We start from the raw sequence: 23,460 nt of genomic DNA on the forward strand, positions 1-23,460 counted from the left end.
TATTGTTATTCTTTTGAAAACGATTTTATACAGGAAAGCCACCTCTTTACAATCACCCTTGAAAAATTAACGAACGATTTCTCGTTGCCGTTGTATGGCACTCTGAATGAAAAATCTGCTAATGCTAATTTAAATAACTTACATCAGTAAATCGATTTTTATGTAATCGATACAATAGGGAACTTATATATGCATTGTTGATAACATAGAAGTCTGTATCCTCATAAAATTATAGATGTAGTATATATATGTACATATTTGTTGCAATCTATTACAAGGTGATGTGTGTGACAACTATACATCAGTTCAATGAAAAATTCAATTGTTAATTGCAATTGATAATGAAAAATTGTAATCGTTAATCGTCAAATTGTCCAAGTCTGACATATAGCAATGCTTTATTATGATTATATATACACTGGTTACAACAAATATTTACATACACTCACTTTCCTTAACTTTACGAAGTTGTATCCTTATATTATAACAGTTTGTGTAAGTGTTTACTATCCTTTAATTGCAATATTTGTTATGCAATATAATATAAATGTTACATGATTTATCATTACAGAGTGTATATTTACAAGTATACCATAGAGCCCTAATAACAATAGGATTTATCAAGTGGTTGCTACTCGTACACGTTGAAAACAATTTTCGCTAAAAAAAATAAGTTCGAAATGACATTAGTTTCCTTTCTCTGTTTTTATTATCAACATTATTAGTACAGTGAAACAGCTAATATTATACAATAAAATAGTGCCGTTTTACAGTAGATCGCTGTAAAGCTTTTTTTTACACGTAGTATAGCGTTTGACTGAATAGATTCGACCTTTCTTTCTTTTCAGTTCAACTTGCTCCTTTTTCATAGGGTTATATAAAACTTGAGTTGTTTATCTATTGCTGGATTAAGAGTTGACATCATTTGATTAAATTGGTTCTCTCCAACTATGCCTCTTAATGCAAGTAACTGTAACACAAATATGGTATAAACATATATATCGAATAATAGAATTATTCACAGAAAAAAGCTTAAATTTTACCTGATTTTGAAATGTATCTTTTAATGATATCGAGGTGATAACATCTCCAAGGGCTAATCTTCTCTTCCGCTGTTCATGTCCGTTGCCATAGTCTTCATCCACGTGTTCCGATAAGTTGGATTGTCCACTAATTGTTAAAGAGCTAAGAATTGAAATAATGTCTCATCTTCGCTAGATCGTCTATCATACAGGGTGAGTCAATACAGATTTTGTTACATTTCACAGACTACCATATAGCATTGCAAAAAATACATTGATCTTGAAGAAACTCGAAGGTGCCTCGATATCTCCGAGAATATAAGATATACAAAAAAAATGGAATTACATCGGCCTGATAATTAATTTGAAACATTTCTGAATACAACCGATAAGAAACGAACCGTTCTAGATACTAGGCTTTTATTGACTCACCCTGTATGATTATCAAGCGTAATTCTGGCCAACTTACTCAATACCGAATCCTATGTAGTCATATTCTAAGTTATCCAATTTGGTTAGATCGTTAAGAGTCTCAACAATGTTAGATATTATTTGTGGGAAATGTTCAAGCACACTCGGAGGACTGTTCGCCCCAAGAAGCGAACAAAGTGCGAGTGCTAATAATTTGCGTCTCTCTGGCTGGAAGACGACTTGCATTTGATTAACCCATACACGTATGATTTTCCCAAGAACCTCCTCTTCGCGCGTTTCATTTACGCCTATCTTTCTGGTTAATTCGCTTATTACCTGATCCAACAGTTTCATTGATTACAATCAAATACATTTCGAAAGGTAACAACATTGGACGTATATAAAAGTTTACCTGTATAAAAATATCTTTATAAAACCACAAAACTCTTGCCACGATTATTAGACATATAATCATCACTTGTATAGAGTCCTCTTCCCTGTACACGTTCCTACCAAAATCAAATGATTTCATGCAATTAATTTGTTGTTGTTGTGTTTTTTCCTCGTCTCTCATCTCTATATACTCACTCGAATACAGTCACCAAAGCAGGCTTAATTATTTCTGCACCTTGTCGAGCCGCTGCGCACATGAACGTTTCGAATATCATAAGAACCATGTATACTCCTTCCGATCTCAAGTCGCTCATGATCGATCTAAGAGTTTCGACTACTTGTCCCCCTCTTTGACTTAAAAATTCCTGCGGACTTAGTATTGCGTATGCTTCAACTATTTCCAAACATGATCCTAGATTTTCCCCGGATTGATCTGTAAAAATATCCACAGTCATACAATATTCTGAGCGTGAATAGTCATTTGAGAATAACACACAGAAATGTTTACTAACCTAACAATGCACATAGATTCCTAGCCAAATCCATTATGGCTGGTGTCGGTGCAGGTGTATTCTCCAGTAAAGCTGACCATAATCGCAATCCGTCTTCTAACAAATAAACATGCTCGTCTTGATTGACGTCGCAACTGAACGCGACTACACCTATCACCAGCGGTTGTAGTATAACACTTTCAGGACCTAAAGCCTGTTTTTGATAAGGATATTAATACAAGTAAGTCGAAACGTTGAGCAAAATCAGTGAAACAATTCAAGAGCGTGTACCACCTTCTCCAAATGTACAAGTGCCGTGATGATAGCACATCGCAGCATGGTATGCTGATCAGATTGTTGCCAGAGGATTGGTAAATATGAATTAAGAACCCCAATGTATGGGTTTATTTCGCTGCCCACACGTTCGATTATGAATGATAACACATACAAAACACGCATCTAGACAAACAATAATGTGTTACATTCGTTATACGTGATTTTTGTCGGCGATGAATCTTCATACCTTAGTATCACACTCCGTCACTTCTTTCAAGAGAGAAAACAATAATGTACACGCTGTTTCCAAATAAGGAGAAAACTCTTCTGGGTTAAATTGAAAATCGTCTATTACAAGTTTCAAGGCATCGCTAGCTGCCAAACGGACCCCCAAATCCTCTTCCGAGCCTAAAACTTCGACCATAAGTTCGTACACCTTTGGTCTCAATGCTCTGCTTAGTTTGATACCTACAATATTAATTAGACGTTTATATTTGATGGAAATTTCTTGCACACCTCTAGTAATAATTGACGAATTTACTTACTCGACCACCGTCCAATAAGCCAACATACTCTTCTTCTAATAATTCTATAATTGTTATTCCGAATCTTTAGCTCTTCTATCAAAGTGGTTGAGAACCATTGATCGAAATTTACCTAAACCATGAAAACGCTTTGAAATCTCATTCAAAATTAATAAGTATCCATTGGAACACATCTTTCGTCGTCGTACCTCGTCATATAAGTGAAAGGCAGCCAAACCAACAGCATTATACACTGCATCTTTTAATAAAATGGCATGTAAATTGTTTGGATCGACAGGTTGGTGGTGCCTTTGCATTAAATTGACCAAAACTGGTGCAAGAATCTCGCTAAACTGAAGGATAATATTGGAAAACACGGATTCCGAACATGGCTAAAAATAGAATATTGATCATAAAATAACTGAATATCTAATAATTGTATCATTAGCGCTATAAGAGAGTATCGGATTACAAATGATTTGAGCATTTACCCTTAAACTGTATTTTGATACTTCTCCGACTTCGTCGAAAACTGAAATCAATGTTGTAAAGAATTAGTAACTATCGTTAAAGATCTATATATGTACGAACTCGTAAATAAATACTTACAGTAGTTTTCTGGATCTGTATCCCATAACTCCAAATCAGCAGGAGTTAGAAGGAAATAATGTGTCACAAGTTTCGAGCAGATTTCTCTCAATGTTTCAGGGGTAAAGAGGTCAATTTGCCTCAATTTGGACCGTCCAACCGGTTCCAAGTCCCTTCTTTTAAAGAGTCTCAAAGGTGGGTGTGGCATTAATACACGTTTTAACAAATTTAAACATTGAATAGTAAATCTCTCGAAAGTTAAATTTTGACCGGCATCTGTAAAACAGTAAAATACAGTAAACTTTACGGAGGTTGGCATCAGTTCAACCTGGCCATATGACCAATGCGTTTCGTGGACCCCTATCAACACTTTAACCAAGAGAATTGTAAATTTGTCACACGCCTCCAGTTGTACTCCTCTCGAGATTAAGGTCTTTCCTAGAATTAGAGACATAATCAAATCAACTGAAGTTTTACTCATTGCATGGATTGTATCAGGAACAAAATATACTAACGACACTCGAGGCAGGTTTGCGCACGTTCGAAAACAACTTCTAAGAATAATGTAGCTTCTTGCGATATGGAACCTGTGTCGAACCCATGTAAAATAAGTTTTCTAAGTATTCGTAATAAAAGTAACGCTTTCTCTAAAGCTTCCTGTATCTGATTCGTGTCTGCTCCGTTCGATACCAGTATGAAAAATGATTCGGTATAAGTGTTCCATAAATTCAAAATAAAACTGAACACATTAGCGGTTAGTTCTATGAAGAGTCGTCTGTCCGGTGCTAAACATTTAGTAGCTAAAGCCTTAATAACATGATGTAATGTTAACAGTGCCCTGTGCTGGGCCAACGGATTCTGTCCTCTTACAACGTCCAGTAACGTTGGAATTAATGTACCCCATTCTCTAGGACAATCGTATCTGTAAAACATCAATCCATTTAGATTTTTGCTTCGCCGAAAGAAGGAATAACTAATTCGTCTAACAAATTGTTACCTTGCAATTTTAGCAATAAGAGCTGCCAATTGTACAGCTAATTGATTTACAGGTTCTTCAAAATTTGATATTAAACATTGCCTAAGGAATTCTTTCTCATCCTCTGCAATCGCACTGAAATAACAACAACATATATTATTCTCAATCCCATAATTAAATAGTTCAATACAATACGGATGACTAAAATAATACTTACTTTGGTGCATTCTTTCTCCAATATCTATCAACGCCATTCTTAAAACACAAAATTGCCATCCATCTAATATTAACAGTCAAGGAATGATTAGAGAATACGTTCTGAAAAAAAAAACAGTTTTATTAATTTTACGTTTGTTATACTTTATATAATATTAGCATATATAAAAATTACATAATACTAATGTTTTTGTTATACATATATAGTTGAACCTCAGCGAGTTAACACTCGTAGCTCAAAGATTTTAGCTGTTCCCTTGAGATTCTAGGTATTATTGGGAGCTGAAAAGAAGTTTCCTCAGTCAGCACAGAGGCAAGGGGACTCTCTCGCTTGGCACACGTATCTCCACTATCGATGCTTCCGTAGTCCCAATGTTTAGGCTTCAACAGGACACGCTACGTAGTATGTGTAACTGCTTAGCCAATATTTTGCTAGAGTCTAAAATACGTGTGACTTGGGTGTGCCTTTCCCGCACTTCTTGTAAGAGATTTCTTTTCAGCTCCTAATAATACTGAGGTTCAACCGTACATATTCCATGATACGTTCTGCAATATTAATACAATCATGGATTATGCTGCATGCACGTTAAGCATATAATTTCCACTGATTTATTTACATGAACAACTTACAAATAATGTAGTATAGAACCCTCTTTCAGTTTCCCACTGTTCTAATGTTTGTTCAGCAGGCTTTAGAACATTTGGATCTTGGCTACCTGCTTGTTGAAGCACTTCTATCACTGAGGCATCCATATCTTTCTACTAAACAAACAATATACCATGAAATCATTTAAACAAACGACCAGAAACTTACAATCTATTCTTATATTAAACCTAAACAACCACACTTCGTTCGCATTGCTTTAAAAACTGCTCTACATTATTAACAAACATGTGTTAAAGATACTTGCTTTCGTTAACGTGTAACCCTAACACGAAGTTTGAAAAAGTATTTTCGCGGTACATCTGCGTGTTACGAAGACCGCAGAGAATCGAATATTTCCTGTTGTTATACTACTTCTGTTTAAGAAACGTTCGTTTCCCTTGTTCCGGGTGATCAGTCCCTAACCTATAAAGAAATACGTTGTACATGTCGAAATATTACCTCGCTTATACCAGGGTTCGTAGAATTATTTTCGGTAAACTCCATTTATCACAAATATCTATGTATTAAATCGATACATAACGAAAATTATCGAAGACACACTACATCAAAATGTCACACACGCCCGCAAGTCGGCATTTCAGAACGCTGCCTCCCTCTTCTGTCTTTCGATTTCTATAAAATTCACTGGTAACAGTTGCAGTATTCCCTTCGTAGCGTCGCGCAATTTAACTGATAGAGCACGACATTATGGAGGACGGATATCAGTTTCCCTTCGACCTGATTAGCTAACGGCTCGCCGCTGCATAGTGCTGCCATCGTGAAAAAAAGTCATTGAGCATTATCACGGAGGCGAAACTCCCGCGTTTTGCGTTTTTCGATTTTCAATTTCCAGTGCGCATACGTCCATAAATAGTTCACGTGAATATTGTATAAGAACTGCAGATAATATCTCTGAGAACTGTTACGAACTTATAAATTTATTACGTTAGTTCGCCATAATGGGTTGATGCGATTTGATGCGATTTTATAATGGCGCTAAATTCAAATTGTACGACTGAAGCAATGACAAAAGATTGTTAAACTGATAATGTAGCTATTGATTTTTATGGGACGCGACGCTTATAAACGGTTGGTAGTGTTCATAATTGTTACCATTGTGAAGCGCTCGTTATATAATTGTAAAGAGCCACTTAGAATAGTTGTCAATAATAATTGAAATTGAATTCTCTGTGTCTCGTTGCTTCCTCTTTTTTCCGAAGACCTGCGCATTCCTGGATGCGCGAAAGAATGGCGGGGATGGAAAACACGTCGCGATAGAAATCGCGAAACGCGACACAGTGGAGGTAACACTGTATTGTCAAATTCTGAATCATCTTATCGGACTTTTGAATTGTATCTACTTTATACATTAACTCGATAACTACGTTGTTACCTATTATATTCAACTTTGTTTATTCAATAATAAAGCCGTTTACTTAACGATTTACTTAATTAAAACCTATTCATTTCTGTTTAATTTTTTGAAAAAGAAAATCACGTACGAAGTAGTCCGAATGGTCCGAATACAGTATATAGTTTCATATTTGTTTATGTCGGATATGAGTTTCATATATCAGTTTGTTTTTCTGTATAATATAATTGTACGATGCATTAGAGAAGTAATTGAATTTATTATGGAAGTGCAATCTAACGATTGTAGACAAACGTGTAGAATAAGTATAACTTATTGTTAAAATATCTCGGCACGGAGCATTGTATTTTTAGTTACGTTAAATATTTAAGAGTCGCTTGAATAATTTTTAGACGCTACTATTAATAGAGCGATGACCAGATTATTTATTTTTATTCTTAGTTTAAAATTTCATTTCATTTGAAACGGATATCCGGTGCGCGCACTCTAGCGTCCACACGACCACACGCCACACGGATCGACCACTTTCTTTCCGTTCATGGCTCTCGGGACTGTTTCATAGTTGTCACGATGAAGGTACGAATCCGTGTATATTTCGAGCATCTTAGAAAAATTACGAACAAGTAAACATAAGATTTGTACAGTAGATAACTCTGTGTAATTTTTTATATACATATTTTCGCAATTATTCCATTAGTCGCGGTTTTACGTGTACATGTTCTGCCAGGGGACAGCGATTCGAAACATGTAATGCTGTTTCACTTAAATATGATAATTGTGTCGAGTTTAACTGTTGAAACTGATAATAAATATAACCTTGGACATTAATATGACCATAGAAAAAAATTATTATATTATTTAATTGTCATTAATATATCGCAGCGTTCGTTAACCTCAAAAAAGATCACTGACATTATCTTTTATTTTGCAATCTAATGTTTACATTTTCAATCTTTCAGCTGAACGTATCCTATCCAGCGACAGGATGTCAAAAGCTGTTCGAAATTTCAGATGAGCATAAGCTCAGAATATTTTTCGAAAGGCGCATGGGCGCTGAAGTGGAAGCTGATGCCCTAGGTGATGAATGGAAAGGATACGTTGTCCGCATTTCTGGTGGCAATGATAAACAAGGATTTCCTATGAAACAGGGTGTCTTGACCAATGGTAAACTCTCAGAATAATTATTTTGTTATTGTCGCAGTCACAATACTTGGACTTGTTATAATTTTGTATAACCGTAAACAGGACGTGTCCGTTTACTGCTTTCAAAGGGACAATCTTGCTACAGACCAAGGCGTGATGGTGAACGTAAACGTAAGTCCGTGCGCGGATGTGTGGTAGATGCCAATTTGTCTGTACTTGCGCTGGTTATTGTCAAGAAAGGAGAAAAGGTATTAATTACTATTAGAATTGTTATGAACAGAACTTTACCCATGTTGTTCAGGGTGTATCTAAGAACTTTGTTATTGTGTCTTAAGATACTATCGTATACATGGGAGATCAAATTTCGTTTGAGATTTGAGAGGGAGTATACGTTACTTTGTACTTTTTCTCAGTGTACGAACGAGACATTATAAACATTTCTTTTTAAGAATATTTTCTTTATATAAAGTAACTGGATCTTTTTTGTAGGAAATCCCGGGTCTGACTGACACTCATGTGCCACGTCGTTTAGGTCCTAAAAGAGCGAGCAAGATTCGCAAACTCTTTAATTTGGCAAAAGAAGACGATGTGCGTCAATTCGTTGTAAAAAGGCCAATTCAAAAGGAAGGCAAGAAGGAACGTGTTAAGGCGCCTAAAATTCAACGTCTCATTACTCCACTTACTTTACAGGTACATATTATCTTGATTATAGTTTCACCAGAATTGTTAAAATTATAGTATATTAACTGAATTTGTTATTTTCATAGCGCAAGCGACATAGGCTAGCACTAAAGAAGAGGCGTTGTTTGGCTCGCAAGCAGCAGGCAGCTGATTATGCAAAATTGTTAGCACAGAGACAAAAGGAAGCAAAGAACAAACGCCAGGAAGAATTGAAACGAAGGCGTAGCGCTTCCATGCGGGACTCCAAATCGTCCAATCAGTCAGCGCCCACCACACAAAAATAAAATGACTGCAGTGTTGTATTTACAATTTAATAAAAATACTTTCACCTATTTGTATTCGTTTTCTTCTTTTGTCGTTAAATTATGATAGAAGTTTTAATTTTAATAGCGCGTGAGATTAGCTCTAAATTTATTTCATATCATTAGCTTGACTGTTCCCTGAGCTTTGAGAATTATACTCAGATTAACATTTTTGCTCCTATTCTCCATGTCAAACCCGTTACCACTGCTGCATAAATAGGCCTGATTTTAACAACAGATTCAAGTCTGTGTTGTTATTAATATTTCCTCTCTGTTATTAACAATGTCGGTATTTCAGATCGTGAGACACGAAACCCCATACGGTGATTGTGATTGGTCTATTCCTATACCTCGTCTGCCGTTACATGAAAACGCTCCTTTCTCCAAAAGAAACGCACGTGTACACCTAACCAATTATCAAAACATTCGACAGAAGTGGTCAGGATGCACATGAAATTTATATTGAAAAATTGGGCTTGAAACCTATATAGAATATTGAATTGTATGAAAATAAATATTATATATAACTGTTATTATAAAATATAAGTACATTACAATAAAGGTAGGTGACGTTTCTTCATGTTATCGTCTTTATTTTTATGTCATTCTTTCTATCGCTCTATTCACGATATTTATAATTTTAATTAATCTATCGACGAATCAACATATACAGCTATAAAATTACGTTCTTTTTAGATAAAATGGCGAAATCAGGGGTTGGGAATAAACCTCCTCGCAAGGAGGGATTTAATCGTTCTAAACACAGCATGAACCCGGACCGACCCACAGAAGGATTGAAGGGTGTCGCGAAAGTACGATCAAGAGCAACGATTAAAAGGTTGCAAATGTACCGTAACCAAAAGCCGAAGCGCGATCGTACTGGAAAAATAATTAGCCCGGCACCGTTCCAAGGATGGCAGCCTTCTGGTACTATGTCTCGTGTAGAACCTTCGCAGAGATGGTTCGGTAATTCAAGAGTAATATCCCAAAATGCCTTACAAAAGTTTCAAGATGAACTAGGGAAAGCTATGAAAGATCCTTATAATGTTATTATGAAGCCTACGCAATTGCCAGTAACTCTTCTCCAACAGAAAGCAGTGAATGCAAGAGTACACTTGTTAGACACAGAAAGTTTCGAAAGTGTTTTTGGCCCAAAGAAACTAAGGAAAAGGCCTAATTTAACAACATCATCTTATGACGAATTACAGAAATTAGCAGAGGAGAAAGAGGAGACATACAACAAAGAGAAAGACACGAAAGATATAGATCTTGTGCGTCCTGATACTGGCATGAAAGATGCGCAAAGAGACTGGGTGATGGCAGCTGGACAGAGTAGAAGGATTTGGAATGAATTGTATAAGGTCATAGATTCGTCCGATGTTATCTTACAGGTTCTAGACGCCAGAGATCCTTTAGGAACCAGATCTCCTCCAGTAGAAAAATTTCTCAAGGAAGAAAAGCCTCACAAGCATTTAATGTTTATTTTAAACAAAGTTGACCTTGTACCGACTTGGGTCACGCAAAGATGGGTTGCAATTTTGAGCGCAGAGTACCCGACGATAGCATTCCATGCTTCGATGACTCACCCATTCGGCAAAGGTTCATTAATAAATCTGTTGAGGCAATTTGCAAAATTACACATAGACAAGAAACAAATCAGTGTAGGTTTCATAGGGTATCCCAACACGGGAAAAAGCTCGATTATAAATACTTTAAGATCGAAGAAAGTATGTAGTGTTGCACCCATAGCAGGTGAAACGAAAGTATGGCAATATATTACTCTGATGCGCCGTATTTATTTAATAGATTGTCCAGGTGTAGTGTATCCATCAGCAGAAACTGATACAGAGAAAGTTTTAAAGGGTGTAGTTAGAGTTGAACTTGTTCAGGACCCAGACGATTATGTTTCAGATGTATTGTCGCGGGTAAAGCCAGAATACATACAGAAAACCTATAAAATAGCAGAATGGAGCGATCATATAGACTTTCTGGAGAAATTAGCTCGAAAGAGCGGAAAATTATTGAAGAAAGGGGAACCAGATATTACTATAGTTTCGCGGATGGTTTTGAACGATTGGCAACGTGGTAAATTACCATTCTATGTACCACCTCCTGGGTTTGAAGAACCCTTATCGAGGACGACAACCAGTAACGAATCGTCTACAGAAAAGAACGATACTCAAGAAGGAAATGGCAGTGTTGATGCAACAGAAACAGAAAATGAAGAGGCGGGTGATCGACCGAAGCTCGATTTAGCTGTGACACAAGATTTTAGAAAAATTCGAGTTGGTTTGCCGTATTCAAGGGATGATCTTAAAAATGATTTATATAGCGCGAAAACTGAAGAAAATAGCTCCATCGTGTCGGACATGGATGACAACGATGCTGATGAAAGTCAGGAAAAATCTACTATAGAGTTTGAAGAAGAAGAAGAAGGAGCGCAGGAAAAAGGAGAAAGCAATAACAATTCAGAGGATGAAGATGAAGAAGCAGATAACGATTATTGTGATGGGGAAGTTCGTCTTCCTTTAGAAAAAGACACCTTATTGCAAAACGCATATGAAACAGTAGAAAACGAGTATGATTCCAGCGATAGTGAGATGGTTGACACAAAGGCTAAATCGGGCAGCGGTGCATTCAAAGTTTCTACTGTATCTACTGCAACGGAGAAATTAACAGAGGCGAAGAAAAAATTAACAAGTAAACAGCGGCGAGCTATAGATAGAGCTAACAAACGGAAAAAGATTGGTAGCAACTTCTACGAAGTTACTAATGTTAAAAATAGAAATAGAAATAGAAGGGTTCCTAAAGTTAAGAGAAAATAATTTATAGGTGATTAGGATACATTAAGGAAATTTACAATAGTGTATTTAATTTTATTCTTCTGTGGTCTCAGTTTTCTTTGGCCGACATGTTTGTATAAAAGTATCATCATTTATTGAATGCGTAATAGTAAATAAACTTCAAGAAAATATGTATTTTACACAATAAATAAATTTATGAAAACAAATGGATGTTTCGAAATTTTTGAAATTGCGATTCACGTGGATATGAACATAGTCGAATATGATATAGTTCCTCTTTGATACTGCAGAGGTCTATTGTGTTTGACATTCGTTTCACATTGTATATAAAGTATATGTGTATGTATGTGCGTTTCTGAAATGTTTTAAAAAATGTGCACACAACGAAATTTTATATTTTTTATGTGACAGTATATTTTTCTATTTAAATAGAATAAACATTACTTGTTGATAGTTATATAAAAAGCTTCAAGACGGCGTCGCAAAGGTATTTAAAGAAACAATTAAGCTTAACCTACTGATATAGTACAGTAAACGTAAATATGTCGTGAAGATGTAAATACATTATGAAATCACGATAATCGTGACTTTTTTTATAACACAATGGTAAATACATTTTCAGAAGTGACTTTAACTCATTCAAAATGAGGAGCCGTAGCAATTCCGGTGTCCGTTTGGACTATTACCAACGAATTGTACATAAAATTATTATGGACCATCAAAATGCAGTCACAGGTCTTTTCCCTGCAAGTCCTGAAAACGATCATGCCTGGGTGCGTGACAATATATATTGTATTCTTGCTGTGTGGGGCCTTTCGATGGCATATAAAAAAATAGCTGATGCAGATGAAGATAGAGCTAAAACATACGAATTAGAACAGAGCTGCGTAAAGTTAATGAGAGGTCTGTTAATGGCAATGATGCAGCAGAAGGAAAAAGTTGAAAAGTTTAAGTCCACTCAAAATCCACATGATGCTCTGCATGCCAAATACAGTTCTGTTAATGGACAAAGCGTTGTAGGCGATACGGAATGGGGACATCTTCAAATCGATGCCATTTCTCTTTATTTACTGGTTTTAGCACAAATGACAGCTTCCGGTTTACAAATTGTTTTCAATTTAGATGAGGTAAATAGGCACTCAATCCTTTTGCATTATTTGGGCTGCTTTGACTCAAGATGCATTGACTTGTAACATGATTACTAAAGATGTATGAAAACAAGAAAATGTCAAGTCCTCGGTAACTGCCATTTTCGGGTTCTCGCACACCTCTAACGATTAATATAAATTTCTGTAATTCTTCTTCAGGTAGCATTTATTCAGAATCTAGTATTTTATATTGAGTCGGCTTATTGCACTCCTGACTATGGAATTTGGGAGAGAGGAGATAAAACAAACCATGGTTTGCCTGAACTAAATGCTAGCAGTATTGGAATGGCTAAGGCAGCAATGGAAGCAATGAATGAACTAGATTTGTTCGGCGCAAGAGGTGGAGCAACCTCTGTAATTCATGTATTAGCTGACGAAGCACAAAAATGTCAGGCAGTTTTACAGTCCATGTTACCGCGTGAATCGAACTCCAAAGAATTAGATAGTGGATTGTTACCTGTTATAAGCTTCCCAGCATTTGCTGTGGATGAACCTAATCTAATTCAATTAACAAGAGACGCTATCACTAGGAAACTGCAAGGCCGTTACGGCTGCAAAAGGTTTTTAAGAGATGGATATAAAACTGCAAAGGAGGATCCCAACAGGTGGATAAAATAAATTAAGAAATATTTAATACAACAATTTTCTCGGACACTTATTAATTTATTGTGTTTGTAACAGGCTTTATTATGAACCATGGGAGCTGCGTATGTTTGAAAATATAGAATGCGAATGGCCCCTATTCTTCTGTTATTTAATCGTGGATTACTGCTTCCAAGGAAATAAAGAGGCAGTAGAGGATTACACAAAGCTGTTAGAAGATATAATGATCAAGGGTGATGATGGAATCAAATTAGTACCTGAATTATACTCTGTGGAAGCTGGGAATGTGTCGGCAGAATACGCTGAACCGGGTAGTCAAAAACGAATCGCATTAGGTAGATGTCCATTTATGTGGGCTCAATCTCTTTATATATTAGGGAAATTACTGCAAGAAGTAAGTACACGGACGTAGGAAGTCTATATTAATAGAAACTAAATTTGTCTTCTTTGATAATAGGGTTTCCTAGCTGTGGGAGAGTTAGACCCATTAAATAGACGTCTATGTAGCGAAAAGAAACCGGATGTTGTGGTGCAAGTTGTAATATTGGCGGAGGATGCAGAAATTAGAGAAAAAATCGCTCAACACGACATCCACGTGCAAACGATTGCGGAGGTGTCTCCTATAGAAGTGCAGCCTGCAAAAGTACTCAGTCATTTGTATACTTATTTAGGTATGCTAAAATTGTAATATTTTTATGTTGCATAGTATTCCATTTTCTTTCCTTATGCAAATGAAAATTGCTTGTTCGTAGGCCGAAATAAGAAATTAGGTTTGTCCGGGCGTAAGTCAAGAGACGTCGGAATTTTGAGCACCAGTAAATTATATTCGCTGAACGATAAAATATTTGCGTTCACGCCGCAGGTAAGTATCGGCACATACTCATCAAACCTCAGCTCTTCTATACTTTTATTTCTTTTCTTATGTTGCCTCTTGTTCTTGCATCGAACATTAGTTGACAGACATGACCCGCTTCTACATCGCATCGGACTATGAGCTCATGATTGACATATTCAAAGGCGAAATTAATTTCTTGAAGTCTAGCTGGCAGAACATGTTAGGCCGTCCTCTTGTGGTCATGCCCCTCAAGAACATTCATCTAGGTACAGTAATTCAATGTTTAAGAACCATAATTTTCATCTGTGTTACTTCTTCTTGAACGCATGGGAGAAGCGATCGCGCTGGAATGTTCAGAATATTAAGCTTACCGAGTAACAGAGATAAAATCTATGGTTTTTAAATAAAAGATGATTTTTTTCTGGAACTCCATCTGTTCACTTATTGAAATTTATTATGTAAATACACACTATCTAAAGAACATCTAACATGTCTGCCTGCATGCGTGCATCTGTTTTCTTTCCGTTTTAAATTTTGCTTAGTGGATATGGAACGTCTCGATGTGAATCTCAAAATCGGCTGATCTTAGTATTTCACTAGCTATCGAATCTCATCCCGTGATTATATGCCCATGTGTTGTCAATACCACCATATTTGTCATGAGCCAAATCAGTTAATGTGTTAAAGTATCTCAACGGAGACACAAATGCGATTGAAATGAAGGGAAGAGTGAAAGAGAAACAATTTCTTGAGGAGAGGGATTCTGTTTCGCTCTCTGAAAATATACGATCTAACAAGTCTGTGGAGACAGCTTATGTTATGCTATGGTGTGCGCGTTTGTTGCATGTCTTAGAACTTTGACGCGGAGGAGTACTACACGACAAACGATGCAGCCCTCCTTGCCAACAATTTTACCACGAATATGGCATTCCTCACCATCAACTGGAAGCAAATGCTCGGCAGGCCAACTATAACACTTGTCGCTACTCATAATCATCTAGGTACGCCATAGGCAGCTTTAGATCATCATTCCGGATAATACGTATTTGATCAGAACATGCTAATAAATCGAATAAGATTATCCCATAAGTAGAACAACCAAGAAATAACATAGAATATATTGCCGTTTTTTCTTCCGACAAACAAACTCGATTCACAATTGTTTTTTTACATACTTTGTGATTTTCAGATCAGGGAAAAATACCGTTGGCAATGATAACTACTATGAAAAAGCTAAAGAGCGGCTATATTAATGGCACGCGAGTTTCATTGGGGAACATGAATGATTTCTTGAGTACTTCCTGCATCACGAATTTAAGTTTCTTAGGAAGTTCCGAGGATGGGAAACCGGACAAGTTGAATCCACAGGTAAAACAGATTGTTGAAAGAGATAAGTAGAAGAGTTAACTATGTCTAAACATACTGTACTTTCCCGCTGCGTTTGATTAGGTCCAGCAATATTTGGAGGAACATTTGATGCGCGCATTCCCACATCGCACCGGTCTTCTTAACAGGCCGGTAATTAAAAGCGCAAAGAACTTAAAACGTAAAATGTCGGTGAAAGGGGCTATAAAGAAAACAAGATCGATTGCCGTGGAACGTGAGTCACGCTTAATAAAACATTAGAATTAATTTCATGAACTATTTAAATTCTTAGAGATCCGATTGCATGTTCTATAAAAGTGGATGCTAAGTGTTTGCGCAATATATCCCTACAGCTATGATTCCTACCATCCTCCAAGAATGTAAGTGTAACTAACTAATCGTAACTAATCACCCAGAAAGTGAACTTACCAGAGAAAAAGATTAACAAGAAATTCGAGAGTCCGGTTAATTCGATCGTTGAATGTAATTTGCAAAAATCAAACTATGATTTATAGCTGAAATTCTTGGAATGGCGGGGGAGGAACGAAGGCCTTCAGCTATTTTAAATGCGAATCCGTTTATTGAAGTGACAGATACAACATTATCTCCTAATTCCACACAATCAGCTCCCGTTGACCGTACACCATCGCCCACCGATGAGATTTTGTCTTGGGCGAATAGCACAAGGCTACACAGACACAGACCCTTAGGTGAGACTCAGTATGCGGACACAGAAGTTGAAGAGTTATTATCTATGCTCAGAGAAACAGAAAGCTTGGAGGAACAAGGAGACATTCTACAATTTCTCGTAAGTTGTTATTGCTAAATCTTTGAAACCCGACTTGTTTCACTTTAAATAATTATTAATTCGAATGCTTAGGTGGATTCGCAAGGTCTGTACTTCAACACTGGTATGTTGGAGGAAGGTCATCCTGTTTTAATCAAAGATTTACTGAAAGATCTTTACGAGAAAGCTTGTCAACAAAAGATGTGGGGAATAGTACGTCACACAGCTGGAATGTTAGGAAAAAGGGTTGAGGATTTAGCTAAAGCGGTCACGGATTTGTTGGTCCGACAAAAACAAGTTACAGTCGGAATGCCACCCACCAATGAGCATACCATTGTAGCGCCATTGCCTGAAAACGAGTTACGAGTATTAATCCACCAGGCATACGGAGACGACGAATCTACTGCTATGCTAACACAGGAATTACTTGTGTACCTAGCAATGTTTATTAGAACGGAACCACAACTATTTCACGAAATGCTCAGGCTTCGAGTAGGTTTAATTATCCAAGTGATGGCTACTGAATTATCCAGAACTCTAATATGCACCGGAGAAGAAGCTTCGGAACATCTGTTGAACTTATCGCCGTTCGAAATGAAGAATCTTTTGCATCACATTATGAGCGGCAAAGAGTTCGCGATAAGTAGCGGTACGTTTTTTCTTTCATATTAAGAGATTCTCCGAGGAATAATTAATCCAAGAAAAATTGATTTGTGCATTTAGTCGGCCGAGGTAATTTCTCCGTTATCAGTTGCAAGTCTAGCAGAGTCAGCAAGGTAATAATTGTAAAAATGATAAAATAATTCTCGTATTATATAGTTCATGATCTCGTTGTTACATTGATCCAGAAATCACAAATTGGAGGTTTCTTGAGTGCTGATCAGACCGATGGCAGTGAAGCTGAGCCGGACAGACAGGGTCAATGGTTACGACGACGAAGACTAGACGGGGCATTGAACAGAGTGCCAAGAGATTTTTATCCTCGTGTATGGCAAGTTCTCGAACGAGTAAGTATCGCTAAACTTTACATAAACGATTTCGTAATCTTAAAATTAAATTAAAACTTTCGTTCGCGACAGTGCCAAGGTTTAGCAATCGAAGGTAGAGTCCTACCTCAAAATCTTACCCAAGAAATGACACCTGGGGAACTAAAGTTCGCTTTGGCAGTAGAAACTGTCTTAAACACTATACCCCAACCGGAGTATCGTCAATTGGTGGTTGAAGCTTTAATGGTATTAACTTTGGTAACAGAGTATAACGTGGTTTCGTCGCTGGGCGGATTGATTACCGTTGAGCAATTAGTCCACAAGGCTAACGCTATCTTCTTAGATGATCAGGTACGTTTATCACTATTTAAAGTCGCATACACGGAATTAAATGTACTCGATGCAATTAGATGAAGATCGACGGAGATGCTACCTTGTGCTGTGCCAAACCGAAAGAACACCGGGAAACAAATGCATTGGGAAATCTGCTTTGCGGCGGAGCAGCGTACGTTTGCCAACACTTTTACGATAGTGCTCCGAGTGGTAGTTTCGGAACAATGACGTACATCACGAGAGCCATAGCCTCCTCGTTGAATTGTTTACCGAAGGATGGCGAATTTGAGTGTTCAATATCATAGTTATTTATTTCTTATAGATAAGAAAGTTTTAGTCAATTGCATCGAAATGTCTTTTCACAAATGATTTAATAGTTAATCATTGTTCAGCTTTCGTGTGAAGTATAAGTTGACGGAAATTCGAAGAAGTTTATAATGTTGCTGAAACTGAAGTTCCGATAGTAACGATCAGATGGAGTTCAACAAAGATTTTGAAGACTTTAATTTTCTATACAGAAGTCTTTGTAACGTGTTAAATATACAAGAAAAGAGTAATAAACTCGTTATAAAGCTTATTTTCCCTAATTTACGACACTCGACCACAAAATCGAAATCTTTCACTTGGCTTTGACATTCTTGGCGAACGGATTCAATTTCGACATCCAAGACGAAACTCTGCAATAATAATGTGAATTAAAATAATTGAAGTTTCGAACGAAACATTGATAGAATATTTACGTACTCCAATGATGAATCTTCAGCTTCTGTTTCGTTGGCGTTAGCCCCCTTAAGTTTCTCGATTAGTTCAGCCCTGTATTGTATTTTCAAGGGTTGTGTTATTTGCAGCTTCTCTTGCTGCTTAAGATATTTCCGAACTGCATCTTTAAATGTTAGTCCATACCACTCGATTTCCTCTCGTGTATACTGAAAATTAATAAATGAAAATAATTGATTATTTTCTAGTAGGCCTAATTTGAATGATTTAGACCTGAATGATTTAATAATTTTAATCCATTCCTATACAGGAAAAGATTAGTGTCTCACCGCTGTTAAATATTCCTTATATTTATTAAAAATTTCTTCCCTCTTTTCAGAATCATTTGGATATAATGTTTTATCAATTAATGCTAGTAGTATTTGGCGTTTTATTTTCAGTGCAAGCTCCGATCTTAAATCACAAGCTGGAGTCTGCAAATAATAATAACGTTTTAATATTAAGGATTAATACATACAAGTGTTTTACAACTGATATAACTACCTTCAATAAGTAATGATCGAAGCCATAATGTTCATGAATTAAATGAATAGTCCTACTAGTGACCACGAGCCTCATATATGTATCTAGAACTTCGCTGTACACTACAGACTTCTTGAGAGCAGGAAACCAGAATTTTGGAACTCTACGGGTTCGTCTGCCTTTCCTTAGAAAGCCTTGTATTACTGCTTCGCCACCCCAAATACCGCTGTGCAATTCTTTGGGATACAGCAATGGAATTGGTATATTTTGAACTTCTTGTCTACAGATTTATATAAATTAACTTAAAGACTGTAACTTATCAAAGAAACAAAACGTGTTAACTACAAACCACGTACACAATTCCTGTGTTCTCATCTTTGTAGTATTTGCCTTCTTGTTTTATGTAATGGACAGCCGTGGGTTCTTGCAGTTTCCATTCTCTCCAAAATTTTTTATACTCCTCCGGTAATGCCGCACCGACTCCCTTCGACCATCGTGTTGGTCTAGGCATGTAGTACAATTTCTAAAATTGATCATTTTTATAAATTACTTTTAATTATTTTGAACACGCATTGAAACGATAGAGGATCATAGTATCACGATCTTTCTATAGATTAAATCATCGTGTTGCACACGAAACGATTAGTTAACTAAATCATTGAATTATACATGTTCACTGTTATTTTAGGTTAACGGCTTAAATAACTTATCGTTCGATAGAATATGAAATAATTACCTGAGCAAGGTGTTTGACCGACATTTCTCTTAATTTTTGAATGCAGTCAAAACGTTTATATGAAGTCAGATGTTTTACTAATAAAATTTAAGGACTGTGTGCGCATAACAAAAATTCGTAACCACAATGAACATAGTTACGAAACTCTGGTGTTATTCGAGAGTCAACTTCAGGGGGTGTAAGCTGCAATGGAAATAGGTGGTCCAGTATATGTAGTTCGGCCCTAGCAGGCCCTGGTACTGAGGTGGCGTTGGTGTCGCTGCAGTTTTTGCGATACATATACCAAAATTTTCAATGCTTTTATAAGATCGTCGGTGGGCCAATCAGCTAAAGAGTTGGACTACCAAGCGGTAGACCGAGGTTCGAATCCTGTTGGGGTAAACAGTTTTTTTTACAACCGTCTACCGCTTTATATCTATATATACTGCCATTAGTTCGGCCCTACTACTGAGGTGGCGCTGAAATACTGGCCACTTCTTTAACACGGCAGCTTGCACCCCCTGGTCAACTTCTAGCGCGCATGCTAGCGATTCATAAATATAGTTTATTCAAATACCTCGGTTATCCGACCACTACTATAACAACTTGATCTAGCTTTTTTCCCTTTTTTCTATTAATGATCGAATGCGTTTCCTTTCCAATTTCTTTTCAAGTTACAAAGTATAACAATATTTCTGAGAGCGTTATCTTATTCTATATTGATAAAGATTTATTCCTGTATTCACATTTTGAAGATTATACACGTATTTTCGTTTATTTACATATATCTACATACGCCGAGTGCGATAGGTGAATGAACACTTACGCGGTCGACTGTAGGTCGACAAACATAAACAATACGTTTTTTTTTTAATGAAATAATCATCTTATAAATAAGTTTCTTCTACTATAATGCTAGAATGTACAGGAAATATAAAATGGTACATCGTTTACATACCAATTATTTCTTTATCACATTTACATAGTAGTATATTTGTTTGAAGTGCAAAAGATTGTCTTTTATAGTATCTCTTTTTGTTTTTATGCAATAATCTGACGTGACTAGTAATAAATATTAAAGAAAACAATTGTTGTTTCGGGGGAAAGTAATACAGTTCTTGCTTAATTAATGCAACACAGTATGAATTAACATACTGCAATTTATATACATAAAATAATGTTTGAACTTTGCTTTCGAATGTAAAATTGTGCAGGTGAATTGACGACTTAAAATACTGCATTCGTAACTAATAATACTGATAAAACAGTATTACAAATAACATAGACACGAAAACGTAAACATTATAAGTATCAATTTTTTAAAAATAGTTACATATAATATTACGACATTCATTTGAAACAAGAGCTTACTATACACAGTTACTATAGACAATTCTTTAAACATTCTTATGTTTAAATAAATATGTATTTAAATTTTGCTTAAAACGATTATATATTACAAATATTAACTTATCTTTATAGTTATAGTAAAAATAACATGTAAAAGTCTTGTCATAACTTCGTATTGAAATCAACAATTAGCGACACATAATTTTATGTGTTATATATATATATTTTTTTTATTTCGAACGTTAAAATCTTCTCTTTTTTTGTCTCTTTAAAATTTAATTGAAAAATATAACGATAATTATAACATGAAACATAAATATATTTTAAACAAATGTCAACTTATTAGCACAATATATTAACAAAAACAAAAAAGAAATCATTATACTTTGCTCTTTGATGCACAAAATCTTAAATGCAACATTCAAGTTATTTTCAATTTGTTTGCTTCGTTTTTCAATTCCCTGGAATCAGAATCCCCTGATCTATTGTCGTTCCCATTAATAAATTTATTTGGCCTGAAGCATGAAATGTACAACGTTATAAAATTAACACGTTTACTGTCCCAGTTTTTTTACAAAGCAAAACATTTAACTCAGGCTATGCATCGTATGAAAAGCAAGAACATTATACCAAAAAATGATCGTGCATCACATACGACACAGAAAACAGTGAACGTGTTAAAGAACCTCAATTACCTAGAGTTTTTATTATCTACAGACTCTTCATTCTCATTCATTTCTTTAGACTCCTCTTTTATTAAGTCCACGTCAGTGTAAGCATCTTCAATGTACGTTATGGAATTATGATCTGCACTAATCCCTTCGTTGTTTGCATATGTGTTCATCAACCATCCTTGATTACTGCCTATTTCTGTTGATACAACAAGAAACAACTCTTTCTCCTTACTGTCTATCTGGTCCTTTAGATACACGAGCAAATCATGGTCCTAGCACCACAATAACTTTGAATTAGTACAATAATGCCATTCTTCATTAAGAAATTAATAAATTATCTTTTGCTGACCTTTCCTATGAGTTGGGGAGAGTCCAGTTTCGAGTCAAGATTATAAAAGGCACCATGAATTTTCTTCAGAGCGATCCAATGACGTCTTTTCAAGGGAAGCAGCACAAAACCTAATTTATATTCTGTTGGTACATTCAATATAAAGCCTTCTATGTTATCCAAACACAGACATGTAGGATCTCTACAAAATTAAGTGAACACACAAATTAGAATTCAATGTATCAATTAGTCTGTGAATCTTTAGGCAAATTCCTTGTAAATGATTTCATAAAAACCAGAACCATGAATACATAAAGATTCCACAATACTATACTGTTTATATTTTTTTACATACCTGCGTTTGTCAAACCAAACAGCTTCGCGTCCCTTTTGTTGCAACGCAGCCATGATAACATTGATATCATAATTACCGAGTCCTAGCAACGATTTATGAGGATTGATCCACACATCTGGGCTTAGATTATAACAAATCTTGTCTAATTCCTGTTTGCTGAATCCTCTTTCTTGGAACAGGTTGTTTAACGCGTGCAAAGCACAAAGTTCTTTTACCTACAAAGAAAAGACAGGTACCACAAAAGAAAGGTTAATACAATTGTATATATTATAAATTTCCAAATGAAAATATTGATGAATTACTTGTCTTTCATGGTAAATGGATTCATTCATATCAGCTGCTGTATTTGCAACCATTGTATCTACATAATTTTTACTTCGGTATTAGATCAGAAATTTTATTAGTCAATCAATCGCATCACTCAACGAATTGTTTATCGTACAATGAAGTTTCGGAACGGTTCACAGTAATGTAGGTACACATTTATTAATAACATTCAACACTTAGCAACTCTGTCAACAGAATCAAACGATTATTTACTGGGATTTAATAGAAGACTGTGTCATTATTCATGAAATAATTACAATCGAAACACGTACTGCATCGAGAAACCAAATATTTGTCACCACGTAATACACTACGATTTCACAACAGATCAATGAAAAGTAACAAATGTTGATGTAATATGCGCGATACTCCTTTACGTTCATTCATAATTGCAGTTTGTTAGATATCGCGAGACGGGTTTACGATTATACATTCGCTGCAATTTGCTGCAATTCGCTGTTATAATTCGTAAATGCGAGTATACGTAGTCAATGACAATACGCAGTTGACAGAAAAATAGTTTCAGCCTATTGGCGCGCTAGATGATGGCATCGCTGATTGGGCATCATC

The 23,460-nt window shown here is 36.0% G+C and overlaps 6 protein-coding genes across 16 annotated transcripts; 3 read left to right on the forward strand and 3 right to left on the reverse strand.

The window, feature by feature from the left end:
• Positions 1-691: 691 nt before the first annotated feature.
• Impbeta11 (importin beta11) lies at positions 692-6,209 on the reverse strand. 6 transcript variants are annotated; one of them, XM_076432844.1, is made up of 18 exons: positions 6,108-6,209; positions 5,809-5,966; positions 5,528-5,659; positions 4,899-4,999; positions 4,703-4,816; positions 4,221-4,627; positions 3,727-4,143; positions 3,609-3,649; positions 3,327-3,509; positions 3,139-3,250; positions 2,841-3,061; positions 2,609-2,776; positions 2,339-2,531; positions 2,022-2,259; positions 1,846-1,942; positions 1,492-1,769; positions 1,044-1,185; positions 692-970 (listed from the first exon to the last, which is right to left on the reverse strand). In XM_076432844.1, exons 3-18 carry the CDS (start codon positions 5,648-5,650, stop codon positions 866-868), a joined length of 2,940 nt encoding a protein of 979 aa, XP_076288959.1. In that variant the 5' UTR covers positions 5,651-5,659; positions 5,809-5,966; positions 6,108-6,209; the 3' UTR covers positions 692-865. The 6 variants fall into 6 exon arrangements, with proteins under 6 accessions (XP_076288959.1, XP_076288958.1, XP_076288961.1 ...); XM_076432843.1 differs by having other exon boundaries at positions 6,085-6,179; XM_076432846.1 differs by lacking the exon at positions 5,809-5,966 and having other exon boundaries at positions 1,044-1,170; positions 6,003-6,177.
• A 1,136-nt stretch (positions 6,210-7,345) lies between these two features.
• Positions 7,346-9,071, forward strand: Rps6 (ribosomal protein S6). Its single transcript, XM_076432854.1, has 5 exons — positions 7,346-7,491; positions 7,875-8,079; positions 8,161-8,306; positions 8,548-8,748; positions 8,826-9,071. Exons 1-5 carry the CDS (start codon positions 7,486-7,488, stop codon positions 9,021-9,023), a joined length of 756 nt encoding a protein of 251 aa, XP_076288969.1. The 5' UTR covers positions 7,346-7,485; the 3' UTR covers positions 9,024-9,071.
• Positions 9,072-9,400: 329 nt separating this feature from the next.
• On the forward strand, positions 9,401-12,017 carry Ns2 (nucleostemin 2). The gene is made up of 2 exons (XM_076432848.1): positions 9,401-9,603; positions 9,738-12,017. The coding sequence occupies exon 2, from the start codon at positions 9,743-9,745 to the stop codon at positions 11,864-11,866; it is 2,124 nt and encodes a 707-aa protein (XP_076288963.1). The 5' UTR covers positions 9,401-9,603; positions 9,738-9,742; the 3' UTR covers positions 11,867-12,017.
• Positions 12,018-12,173: 156 nt separating this feature from the next.
• Positions 12,174-18,459, forward strand: LOC143213216 (putative phosphorylase b kinase regulatory subunit alpha). Of its 4 annotated transcripts, none has more exons than XM_076432839.1 (15): positions 12,174-12,332; positions 12,468-12,972; positions 13,153-13,598; positions 13,675-13,990; positions 14,054-14,267; positions 14,349-14,458; positions 14,550-14,697; positions 15,621-15,799; positions 15,881-16,031; positions 16,312-16,604; positions 16,677-17,232; positions 17,307-17,359; positions 17,432-17,590; positions 17,663-17,920; positions 17,980-18,459. In XM_076432839.1, exons 2-15 carry the CDS (start codon positions 12,490-12,492, stop codon positions 18,205-18,207), a joined length of 3,594 nt encoding a protein of 1,197 aa, XP_076288954.1. In that variant the 5' UTR covers positions 12,174-12,332; positions 12,468-12,489; the 3' UTR covers positions 18,208-18,459. The 4 variants fall into 4 exon arrangements, with proteins under 4 accessions (XP_076288954.1, XP_076288953.1, XP_076288955.1 ...); XM_076432838.1 differs by lacking the exon at positions 14,550-14,697 and adding an exon at positions 15,285-15,432; XM_076432840.1 differs by lacking the exon at positions 14,550-14,697 and adding an exon at positions 15,285-15,432 and having other exon boundaries at positions 16,384-16,604.
• Positions 18,378-20,037, reverse strand: Mrpl28 (mitochondrial ribosomal protein L28). The gene is made up of 6 exons (XM_076432850.1): positions 19,878-20,037; positions 19,498-19,664; positions 19,163-19,421; positions 18,949-19,092; positions 18,647-18,828; positions 18,378-18,579 (listed from the first exon to the last, which is right to left on the reverse strand). Exons 1-6 carry the CDS (start codon positions 19,899-19,901, stop codon positions 18,522-18,524), a joined length of 834 nt encoding a protein of 277 aa, XP_076288965.1. The 5' UTR covers positions 19,902-20,037; the 3' UTR covers positions 18,378-18,521.
• A 67-nt stretch (positions 20,038-20,104) lies between these two features.
• Positions 20,105-23,400, reverse strand: Josd (Josephin domain containing). Of its 3 annotated transcripts, none has more exons than XM_076432852.1 (6): positions 23,148-23,400; positions 22,866-23,075; positions 22,564-22,778; positions 22,230-22,410; positions 21,902-22,152; positions 20,105-21,721 (listed from the first exon to the last, which is right to left on the reverse strand). In XM_076432852.1, exons 2-6 carry the CDS (start codon positions 22,917-22,919, stop codon positions 21,628-21,630), a joined length of 795 nt encoding a protein of 264 aa, XP_076288967.1. In that variant the 5' UTR covers positions 22,920-23,075; positions 23,148-23,400; the 3' UTR covers positions 20,105-21,627. The 3 variants fall into 3 exon arrangements, with proteins under 3 accessions (XP_076288967.1, XP_076288966.1, XP_076288968.1); XM_076432851.1 differs by having other exon boundaries at positions 23,163-23,399; XM_076432853.1 differs by having other exon boundaries at positions 20,105-22,152; positions 23,163-23,398.
• Between the last annotated feature and the right edge of the window lie 60 nt (positions 23,401-23,460).

Source organism: Lasioglossum baleicum, chromosome 11 (genome assembly GCF_051020765.1).
Source record: "Lasioglossum baleicum chromosome 11, iyLasBale1, whole genome shotgun sequence".
NCBI classification, from domain to species: Eukaryota; Metazoa; Arthropoda; class Insecta; order Hymenoptera; family Halictidae; genus Lasioglossum; species Lasioglossum baleicum.

Coding starts and splice junctions, on each gene's coding strand:
- Mrpl28 (XM_076432850.1), bottom strand. CDS start 19,901: ATGTCGGTCAAACACCTTGCTCAG. Junction 19,665..19,877: donor CGGTCAAACACCTTGCTCAG/GTAATTATTTCA, acceptor GATCAATTTTAG/AAATTGTACTACATGCCTAG. Junction 19,422..19,497: donor GATGAGAACACAGGAATTGT/GTACGTGGTTTG, acceptor ATAAATCTGTAG/ACAAGAAGTTCAAAATATAC.
- LOC143213216 (XM_076432839.1), top strand. CDS start 12,490: ATGAGGAGCCGTAGCAATTCCGGTGTCCGTTTGGACTATTACCAACGA. Junction 14,459..14,549: donor TATTTGCGTTCACGCCGCAG/GTAAGTATCGGC, acceptor ATCGAACATTAG/TTGACAGACATGACCCGCTT. Junction 17,591..17,662: donor TATGGCAAGTTCTCGAACGA/GTAAGTATCGCT, acceptor CGTTCGCGACAG/TGCCAAGGTTTAGCAATCGA.
- Ns2 (XM_076432848.1), top strand. CDS start 9,743: ATGGCGAAATCAGGGGTTGGGAATAAACCTCCTCGCAAGGAGGGATTT.
- Josd (XM_076432852.1), bottom strand. CDS start 22,919: ATGGTTGCAAATACAGCAGCTGATATGAATGAATCCATTTACCATGAA. Junction 22,779..22,865: donor CCATTTACCATGAAAGACAA/GTAATTCATCAA, acceptor TTTTCTTTGTAG/GTAAAAGAACTTTGTGCTTT. Junction 21,722..21,901: donor GTAGATAATAAAAACTCTAG/GTAATTGAGGTT, acceptor TTCATGCTTCAG/GCCAAATAAATTTATTAATG.
- Impbeta11 (XM_076432844.1), bottom strand. CDS start 5,650: ATGGATGCCTCAGTGATAGAAGTGCTTCAACAAGCAGGTAGCCAAGAT. Junction 4,817..4,898: donor TGGAGAAAGAATGCACCAAA/GTAAGTATTATT, acceptor TTGTTATTTCAG/TGCGATTGCAGAGGATGAGA. Junction 1,186..1,491: donor TACATAGGATTCGGTATTGA/GTAAGTTGGCCA, acceptor TTCAATTCTTAG/CTCTTTAACAATTAGTGGAC.
- Rps6 (XM_076432854.1), top strand. Junction 8,080..8,160: donor ACAGGGTGTCTTGACCAATG/GTAAACTCTCAG, acceptor AACCGTAAACAG/GACGTGTCCGTTTACTGCTT. Junction 8,749..8,825: donor TTACTCCACTTACTTTACAG/GTACATATTATC, acceptor TTATTTTCATAG/CGCAAGCGACATAGGCTAGC.